At 48.8% G+C, this 10,799-nt stretch overlaps 1 protein-coding gene across 1 annotated transcript; it reads right to left on the reverse strand.

Moving 5' to 3' along the window:
• Positions 1-7,713: 7,713 nt before the first annotated feature.
• On the reverse strand, positions 7,714-10,494 carry LOC144127372 (uncharacterized). Its single transcript, XM_077660472.1, has 3 exons — positions 9,943-10,494; positions 7,986-8,139; positions 7,714-7,910 (listed from the first exon to the last, which is right to left on the reverse strand). The coding sequence occupies exons 1-3, from the start codon at positions 10,492-10,494 to the stop codon at positions 7,714-7,716; spliced, it is 903 nt and encodes a 300-aa protein (XP_077516598.1).
• Positions 10,495-10,799: the final 305 nt, after the last annotated feature.

Raw genomic sequence — 10,799 nt, forward strand, 5'->3', positions numbered from 1 at the left:
AAGATATCGCGTGACATTCGCGGATGGTATGCAAGGAACGATATCGTTTTCGCTTTCGAAGTTCGAATAGACACGCTTTGGTACGTGTCGAAGTCCGCACAAACACCTTCTGTACCCTCTGCCACCACTCCAAAGCCACTCTTGACCATATGCTTTTCCTCTGCCTGGCGGATCCTCCCCCGCGAGGCCTGGAGCACCTTACCACTTGTGAGGCTTGGGAGACCCTACTGCGCTCCGAGGAACCGGCCAAGCAAGCCATCGCCGCAGGCCGGACTGCCAGCATAATGAGCCTCCGCAACATGGACGTTTGAGTGCAGTGGGGCCATGCGGGGGCCCAAGAACCTGCGTGGCCTAAACTCCTCTGTGTCAATTAAAAGTTTTCACCACCAACACCTCTTTGGTGCGGCGCAGCCAAGAGAGAGAAAAAAACAAGGGTATTCAGCGTCCTGTTTCGCATGGACCACGAGGAGGGATGACCAGCTAGCATGGCAGGCGCATCACAGGTGCGCTATTTATATTGGAATAAGATCGCGGAGAGCGCACGCCTCGGAGCGCAGGTGAAGGTGCGCAGTGCTCACCGCTGAACGCGGCCCGCTCGCCCGTAGGTGCGCCACTCGCATGAAGATGCTTCGCCAGTAGGATCGAAACAACTTTTATTAGAAAAAAAGGAAAGGAAAAAATCTTCCAGGGTGGTCTTCTACTGGTAAAGGAGTCCACGGGCCTCACATAAGGCCCGATCCACCAGCCATTTCTGGCCGGCGGGCTGAACGGTCCGTTAAGCAGCCTCCCAGGAAGAATGAGTGGGATTGGGAATTGGGAATTGGGGGGGGGGGGGGGGGGGGGGTACTGCCTGTGGGAAAGGACATTCCTAAAGGTAGTGGAAAAGTGTGGATCTGGGCACGCCACAGGCGTTACATTGAGAAGGAAAAGTGGGGTGAAAGCATGAGAGACGGTAGGGTGAAATAAAGCAGCCCGTCTGTAATCGTCTCCATGTGGCGCTGCATAAGGGCGACAAAGTACTGTGGGGTGGTGGTAATGTCATGCGGCTGAGTTTGTAGAATGCGGAGATTTGATGATATATATAAAGAACCGATGGGGCCTCTTGCGCAGGGTTGGGTGCCTGCTCGCCCGGGGTCCGAGAGGAGAGTTCTCGGGCCAGCGCATGAACGCGCTCATTACCGGGGATCGAGGCATGCCCAGGGATCCACGACAGAGTAACCGTTCGGTCGAGAGAGGTGGCTGTGGCAGGAATACGCTGTGTAGCCGGCGTCGCCCCGCCCTTTAGGTAGTGGCGGTATGCGGCTTGGGAATCTGTGCAAATTTCGGTTACGTTTTTGTGAATTGTGGAGTGGGCCAGCGCAAGTGCGATGGCGGCTCCTTCCGCCTCTGCAGGTGAATTAGTTCGGATAGTGGCGGCGGCCACAGTGCCGTCTTCATATGCTGCGACTGCCGTGAAGAATCCTACATTGGAATTTTCTTCCACGTCGACATAAAGGATATCGGAGTGGTTGATGTATGTTTTGGTGTAATAGCTCGCTTGAGCCTGCCGCCTACCCTGATGGAGGGTAGCGCTCATATTGCGCTGTAGGGGCTTCTGATATATGTGATCCTGCGTGCGCAGAGAAATCATGTAAGCTGTAGGACTTGATGGGGTTGGGAATGGGTGGATTGAGATGGAGCTGTCGTGTTTCGCCAGTATAGTGGCTCATTTTCGCTGGAGTTGTATTATCAAGTACGCGTGCTGATGTATAGCATGAGCAAAGACTGTTTCACACGTGCCGCGTATCAAGGCCAGTCATGTGACCTTTGCGGTCATTATAAAACCAGCAACACCCAGCAATAAACGTTCTTTCTTTCTGCCACTACCCACCGGTTACGTTCCGTTACTTCAATAGTATTAACGCAAAAATTGCACTGTGAGAGTGTGATCGAAGCGAGCTTTTATTGCCACTCGCAAGTATACCTTTTTTCATTCATTTAATCTCTACTACATCATTCATCACACCTTCACCCATCATTGATGCCCTGGGGCAATAAATTTCGCTTAAAAAAGTATGGCAGTCAATTCTTCAAAGACGAAGATGTGTGATGATGATGAAAATTTACAGATGAAGACGAAGGTCGCGCACTGCGCTTTTACTTTCTCCTCCTACGGACGAAAGCGATCGGCCCGGGCGTACGTTAGAGCGAAGTAGGGCGACGGGCGAAGGGATTTAAGCGCGACACCGTCGGTCATTGGCAGCCTGGGCAGAGGCAAAGCGGTGGTTCACGGGGGGCGTTTGAGTCGAGTGTACGGACCAATAAAGCGGCTGAGGAATTTTTCGCACAAGCCGGAGGTGCGCACTGGAGTCCACATAATACTTCATCACCAGAGAAGAAACACACTGCACGGTGTTTGAAGTCATAGGTGGTTTTCCGGGAGGCTTGGCAGGCGTCAGTGTTCAGGCGGGCACTGGTGCGACAGTAGGCAAGACGGAAAGTAAATTCGTCATAGGAGAGTTCGGAAAAGGATGTGGGGGCAGAGAGGAAAGATTCTTCGAGAGTGAAGGTAGGGGCGGCCATACACAAGAAAAAACAGGGAGAGGCTGGTTGTCGTTGCACGGCGGTATTGTAGGCAAAGGTGACAAAGGGGAGAACGGCGTCTCTGTTGGTGTGGTCGGGATGGATATACATGGACAGCATATCTGCCCTTAGCGAAAACTAATACGTTTGGAATACACTTCTGGATATTTATAATGTATTTTCCACATAGTTTATGTTCGTGAATGCACTAAAATATGCTGGGAATAGATTCCTGAAAATATATGATTGGTATTCAACATATATTCTTAAAGTTTGCCAAAAATACGTCACTTAAAGCATGCTTCGAGCCCGTTTCAAATACGTGAAAAATTATGAATGCGGTTTTAGCACCTTGTCAATGTATTAAAAGTGTTCTTTCGTAAATATGAAATAATGCATTCGAAGTATACGTCAATTAAAGCATGTTTCGAGCACGTTTCAAATACAGGAAAAAATATGAATGCGGTTTTAGCATCTTGTTAGGGTATTAAAAGTGTACTTTCGTAAATATGAAATTAATGCATTCGAAGTATCCGTCACTTAAAGCATGTGTCAAACAGGTCTCAAATATGCGAAAAAATATGAATGCGGTTTTAGCATCTTGTCAATGTATTAAATGTGCACTTTCGAAAATATAAACTTAATGCATTCGAAGTATCCGTCACTTAAAGCATGTTTCAAACAGGTTTAAAATATGTGAAAAATATGAATGCGGTTTTAGCATCTTGTCAATGTAATAAATGTGCACTTCCGCAAATATAAACTTAATGCATTCGAAGTGTACGTCACTTAAAGCATGTTTCCAGCACTTTACAAAGGCGTGAAAAAATAGCTATGCATTTTTAGCATCCTGTCAATGTATAAAAAGTGTACTTTCTTAAATATGAAATTAATTAGTCTCAAGTATACTTCAGTTTTAGCAAATGGGCAGTCCTTTTAGACGTATCTGCAACACGATTTTAGCTACCGTGGAACAATCTAGCGCTCGAAATCGCGTTTCGGGAAATGGGCTTTGCATGTTGGCAGTGTACTGAAAATGTACTTTCGCAAATACGACAATAATTCGTCCAAAGTACACTTCAATTCTAAGGAATGAGCTGTCCGCGTAAACGTATTTGCAGCACACTTGAAGCTGTCGTTGAAGAGTTAGTGCTCGAAATCGCGTTTCGGGAAATCACTTGTTGGCAATGCACATAAAGTAAACTTTCGTAAATACGAAATTATTTCGTAAGTACTTACTTCAACTCTAACAAATGGGTAGTCCGCGTCAGCATGTTTGCAGCGCACTTCAAGCTGCCGTGGAACAACCTAGTGCTCGAAAGCACGTTCCCGGAAACAGTGAGAACTCTCCCTTTTCGTCCATTTGTTTACGTTAACTTCTAGCAGAAAGCCAAACGACACTTATTCAAATTATGTGTGGACAGCGTGACAGCATTATACCGGCTATGGCGCCATGCGCGCCTCCTGGCCCAAACATGCCAGTGAGAAGGACCCCAACTGGCAAGGCCGAACGGCTCCTACAGACGCCCATGCATTTGTTGGTTGACAGTTCGACTCCTGACCGATGCCTGGCGCAAGTTACGACTAACAATTCGGTTCTAGATAGACCGTAGATTCGAATGCGACCCCTCCGACGCTCTTGCGACAATTTAGGCCCACAGTCTGTGCGCAAATAGCGCATGACCGCGCAAGATTATGTGTCTCTCCTTGGGGGTTATAATAAGCCAAGCAAAGGCTTGTCGGAGGAGTTCGTGTTTGCTGACATCACTTTCCGTCGGCATCTTTGCGTGGCGACATGTTTTACGTGCAGGTCAGTTTACCTTTCATTGGCGTAGACTTCTTGATGACAACGCGTTTTATCTTGGCTTGTCTCCTGATGCTTACAGCCATTTCAGTCATTACTTCTGCTGTCGACAACATTGAACAGCATTATCTGGTAAATCCGACTAGCACACCTTTTGTAAGCCGAGCAGAAGTGAATATAATATAATGTATTAATCGTATTTTTTTAGTGTAGTTTAATGCAATGTAACGTATTTAATGGATATTTTTAGTATATTTTTAATGTACAATAAATACACTAAGCGGAGAGAAAATGTATTTTTGAAGCATTTCTAAGATTTTTCAAAATATCACTCCTAGCATACTTAGAAAGCATTCAGATTAGAATTTAGGCATAGGGACAGAAAATGCAAAATAAATACGAAATTAATAAATGTGTTCAAAATGCATGTTTAGTTAGCACAGCCTTTTTTCGCTAAGGGTGACAGGGTGCGATGAAACCGTTCGGTGAGCCCATTCGTCTGGGGATGATAGGCTGAAGTTCTTTTATGGGCGGTTCGGGAAGGTACCATCACGTGACCTTGCACTGTAATAGACTTCTTAATGACAACGAGTTTTCTCTGGAACTTTCTGTCTTCTGACGCTTATAGCCAGTTCAATCATAACTTCTGCTGTTGGCAACATTGATAAGTGTTATCCGGTGAATCCGAGTAGTGCACCTTGTTTAAGCGAAAGTCAAAGTGTATTATTGGTACATTTTTAGTGTATTTTTAATGTAATTTAATGTATTTATTGCATATTTTAAATATATTTTAATACACTAATCGTACATTTTAGTGTACCTTTAATGTAATGTAATGTATTTAATGTACATTTCTAGTACAATTTTAATTATAATAAATATACTTAGCGGATAGAAATTGTACTTTTGATGCATTTGTAAGAATTTTCTAATTATTATTCCTATCATACTTAGAAACGATTCGTCTTGCAGTTTAAGCATAAGGACAAAAAATATCCAAAATTAATACGAAATTACTACTATGTGCTCGGAATACATTTTTAGCGCATCCTTTTTTCGCTAAGAGACCTACTGCTTAAAAACATCAGCTACCCTTGTGCATTTTCACAAACGCTTTTTCTGGTTCAGAAAATTCACAGGCCTCAAGGACGAATTCTGCGCGGTTTGATTTTAATCCGAGTCAAGTGCTTTTGGAACTCTTAAAAAAAGTTTGATGAGTACGATTACCCAAGTTTGTTTAGGCAAAAGAGATTTACGAGTTCCCCTGTAATTGTTTTTAGAAAAAACTCGGTTACCTGGAGTTCGCACAATGAATGTATATTTTGGATTTTCAGTAAATTTTTCTTCATTTTTATTGTCGGCAACAACCTGTTTTGCATCTGGGACAAAGTTTGAGAACCTATGCACTTGCATGAGCCATGCTTCTGCGATAAGTTCATCATTCCATTCGTAGCCCATAGGATACCGTATACACGCGGATATTATAAATGTATAAATCAGGATGGTGACAGACCACTAAGACAAAAAAAGCACGGCTACTTATCTCTGTCTTCCTTTGTTTTAAGGACACAAATCATATTTATTAGGCACAATGAAACGTAAATACAGTTCTACGCAGATCGTATATGAACGTATACATCTGATTGCCCTATGCGATGCTCTCAGTACAATGCGCAAGGTATGAACCTGACATACGGAAGTTGTGGGTTGTGATCCCATGGTGCTGTGGTGTGCTGTGTTCATCTTAAGAGTTAACTTTAAAGGATCACAACACGAATACTACGTAAGCTTTTGATTTAGAAGCCTTTCAGTTACTTTTAAGTAGACGTATATGAAGTTCTCAAAAGTACGCCTTCTATTAAGGTTACACTCTTGGAGGTTGCAGGTTAACCTATGCGATAAAAGTCGCTGTGTGACCTAGAAAAGAACCGTGACCTTGTCGCGCCAGTCAGTACGAGGCCGGCACGAAATGATTAATTGAGTAAATCATTGATTTACTGGCTCAAATGCTAGAACGTCTGATGGCGTGGAGCCGAACAGCGCGTGACGCCGGCACGAGGAGCGAGCTCAATTCGACCGCACTCCGGCGTCATCATCTACGACGGCTGGTGGTGCTCCTGCTGCGTAAGGCCGCTGCTGCTGCTACAGTAGCCCCCCCCCCCCCCCCGCTAGTGAAGGAGTCCGGTGAAGCTGGGAGCCGGAACGATACTTTCCGCTTCTGAGGAGTGACAGGGAAAGATGGCGGAGAGGGCAGCCGGCCGATTGGGGCAGAGAAGGCGCACATGAAGGTCCAGTGGGCTGGCGTCCTCTGTGAGGTTGGCTTCAAGCGATCGATTGAAATGGTGTGAGTTCGCCCATGAATGTCGACGACGAACTTCGTTCTTCTTTCGAGTACACGGAAGGGGCCGTCGTAGGGGCGCTGAAGCGGCTTGCGGACAGTCTCGGCGAACAAATACGTGCGTGCAAGTCGCGAGTTGGGATGGAACATGTGAAGATGGCCGAGACTGGCGTCGGACATGTTGCGCTATGAGATGTGGCGCTCTGAGATGGAGGCAAAAATAGCGGAGGTGCGTCACGTAATCGGTAGGGCCGGGACTTGTAGACGATTCGGTAAATTAGAAAAATTCCCCAGGAGGACGCAGGGGTGAGCCGAAGACAAGTTCTGGCGGAGTGCAAGAAAGATCTTGTTTCATTGTAGCACGGAGGCTGAGCAGAACCATTGGTAGGGGGGCAGTCCTGTGGGTGGTGTCGTGTTGAGCTTTGAGGGATGTTTTTAGCGAACGATGGAAGCGTTCGATCATATCGTTGGCGATGGGATGGTAAGCAGTAGTTCCAATTCGGGAAGTTCCAACTAAGGCCATAAGGTTATTAAAAAGTGAAGATTTATACTGGGCGCCACGGTCAGTGGTGATGGTCGAGGAAACCCCGTACCGGAAGACCCAGCCAGCGACGAAGGTTCTGGCGATGGTGTCACTGGCGGCGTCAGGCTGAGGGAACGCTTCGAGCCAGTGAGTGAACCGATCGATGCAAGTAAGAAGATATGACTGTCCAGCGGAAGGTGGCCAGGGGCCCAAGATATTGATTTGGACGTTATCAAAACGGGCTGACGGCGGAGGGAACGAGCCGAACGGAGAGGTCGTGTGTCGCTGAGTTTTAGACTCCTGGCAAGTTAGACGGGCACGGGCCCAAGCGCGCACGTCCTTGTTGATGTCGGGCCAGACGTAACGTTTCGTGAGAAGTTCCTGCGTGGCGCGAATTCCGGGATGGCACAGGCTGTGGAGCGCGTTGAAGACAAGACGACGAAAGGCAGAGGGCACCAAAGGGCGCGGAGTCCCGGCCGAAGTGTCTCAGATGATGGGGACGGGGCACGAAGGCAGGAGAATTTCACGGAGAACCAGCGATCGAGGGTTCTGGCAAAGGTCCATAACTTTCGAGGCATGTTGCTGAGCTTTTTCGAGGGCGGCAAAGTCGAGGTTCCGTGGTGGAGCAGCCGAAGTGAGAGCAGTAACACGTGACAGAGCGTCCGCCGGAGAATTATCAAGGCCTTGCACATGTATGATGCCGGTCGTGAATTTTTCAACGTACTAAAGGTGACTTATTTCACGGGGCGAGGATTTACCTCTTCCCGATTTGATGACAAAAATAAGTCGTTTGTGGTCGGTGACGATGTAGAATTGCCGACCTTCTAGGAGGTGCTTGAACTGCCGCACGGAGATGTACATGGCAAGGAGCTCACGGCCGAAAGTACTGTAGCGGCTATCGGCAGCGGAAACCTTGCGGGAGAAAAAATATAGAGGGTTTCAAGAAGAATCCACGAGCGGGTGAAGCACGGCTCCAAAGCCGGAGTCGCGGGCGTCGGCCACGAGGCGCATGGGTGCATCAGGGCGCGGATGGGCAAGGAAAGGAGAGCGAAGTCGGATAATTTCGTTTTGGGGGCCTTGAAAGAATCCCGAGCAGCTGAAGAGCATGTCAGTTGCGCGGAGTTTGTTTTCTTGCGTTGAAGCATGTCAGTCAGCTGTATGAGGAGTATTTCACAGAGATGAAACGGCGATAAAAATTGATAAGGCTGAGAAATTCACGGAGCATGCGGATTAAGGCAGGCTGAGGAAAGTCTTGGATGGCCTGGACTTTTGATGGGAGAGGCCGGATGTCGGAGCTGTTGACACGGTGGCCAAGGAAGCCGAGCGCCGACATTCCGTGTTCACATTTTCCTCTGTTGATGATCAGGCCGTAATCAGAAAGACGCTGTAAAAGCTGCCAGAGGTGTTCTGAGTGCTGCTCTGCATCGCGGTTGAATACGAGTAGGTCATCGATGTAGGCTATGCAGAAATGTAGGCCCCTTGTAACTGTGTCCATGAAGCATTGAAATGTCTGGCCAGAGTTACGGAGGCCAAATGGCATGCTGAGGTATTCGGAGAGGCCGAATGATGTGATGATTGCTGTTTAGGGTACATCGGATGGTTCTACAGGGATTTGGTGGTAGGTTGATGACCGATTTTACAGAAAATTGTAGCGACTTGCAGCGCGGCGGTAAAATTCGCGATGTTAGGCAGGGGATAATGGCCCGGAACAGTAGCGTTGCTGAGGGCGCAGCATTCACCAGACGGATGCCAGTCCCCTGGGGAATTTTTCGGTACCATGTGTAGAGGGGACGCCCATGGGCTACATGAAGGTCGGACAATTCCGAGCTCCAGCATGTGTTTGAACTCGTCGCGGGCGGTCTGTAAACGGTCTGGAGCAAGGCGACGGGCTCGGGCGTGTGTGGGCGGGCCAATGGTCACAATGCGATGCGTGACCTGGTGTTTCACGGGCAGTAAGAAGTTGGAAGGACGGAGCAGAGAAGGGTATTCATAAAGGAGGACCTCGTAGACCGACTGGTGTGGGCTGGGTATACTGGCAAGCGGTTCTCGAAGACGGAGGCCCTGACCAGAGAGGTTCGTCGTTCCGTCTACGAGACATTTGCTGTGCAGGTTGACCAGCAGATTGTAGTGGCGCAGGAAATCAAAATCAGCTCCGAGGATTGGGTAACGTACGACTGCGACGAGGAAAACCATCGGAACACACGTTGGAGGCCCAAATTGAGTGTTAGAGCATGTTCGCCGTATGTAGCGATGGGAGTGAGATTTGCGGCTTGTAGCGATGGGCCAGTGCGGCGAGAAGGTGAGGATGCAATGCTGCAGGGGGGGGACGCTCACCTCTGCTCCAGTGTCGACGAGAAAATGGAGGCCCGAGATGTGGTCGCGAATGAAGAATAAGCTGCAGATGTCCGCGATGACACCACTTGCCGCTTATAGTGGTGTCATGGTACGTTTCCCTGGAAGCGACAGGGAGCGGTGCACCGACGCACTGCTGCACCAAAAGTGCGATGATACCTACACTCGCTGGTTTGAAGAGGTGTGGTAGCACTACGTCGGCAAGGTGAGGCCTGGCGACGGGAAGGCGAAAGAGAGCGGGAGGTCGACAGTGCGGCCATTTTGTTCAAGGAGACGTGTTATCTAGGCATTGAAGTCGTCACGGAGGCTTTGAAGGTCCACGCGGGAATGAAGAGATGATTACGGGGTGGGATGCTGGGATACTGCGTCGAGAGAAATGGTATAGCAGGAAACGTGCATGACGGAATCCGCCAGCTGAGCGAGCTTCTCCAAAGACAACCCCTGGGCGGGCACAAGCACCAGGCGGACCGACGACGGCAAGCGCTGAAGGAAAACCTCAAGCAGGAAGGCTTGGTCGAAGGTGGTAGCCTTGTCGCCCAGGAGCTGCTGTAGCCGCCGCAGCGACTGGGTTGGTTTGCGGTCCACCAGTTCTTCGGAGGAAATGAGCTGCTGCAGACGGCGATGTTCCGAGACGGCTGTTCGCTTGATGAGCTCAGCAGCCAACGTGTCAAACGGGGCCGTGGCGTACGAATTTATGAGGAGGTCGCGGACTTCGGCGGAAATCTCAGGGGGTAGCGACGCAGCGACGTGATGAAACTTCTTCTCATGGGTGGTGTTGCAGCCAATAGTGAACTGGCTGTTGACTTGAGCGAGCCAGAGTTGAGGATCGGCCGGTGAGAACAGGGGAAGGCGAAGGGACAGCGCAGAGACTGCACTGGAGGGCCCGTCACCGGGAATGGCAGAGGCGTTGGCCATGGTGGGGGCGGTATTCGAGCGGACGTCAGGAGTCAGCAGTTTTTCGCGCCAATCAGTATGAGGCCGGCACGAAATGATTGGTTGAGGAAATGATTGATTTACTGGCTGAAATGCTAGAACGTCTGATGGCGTGGAGCCGAACGGCGCGTGACGCCAGCACAGGGAGCGAGCTAAATTCCACCGCACTCCAGCGTCATCACCTTCGAAGGCTGGTGCTGCTCCTGCTGCGTAAAGCCGCTGCTGCTGCTACAACCTATACTATAGATGTTACCATATATAAAGATTATGCATAACCTTCAGATATG

Source organism: Amblyomma americanum, chromosome 1, assembly GCF_052857255.1.
Source record: "Amblyomma americanum isolate KBUSLIRL-KWMA chromosome 1, ASM5285725v1, whole genome shotgun sequence".
Lineage (NCBI taxonomy): Eukaryota > Metazoa > Arthropoda > Arachnida > Ixodida > Ixodidae > Amblyomma > Amblyomma americanum.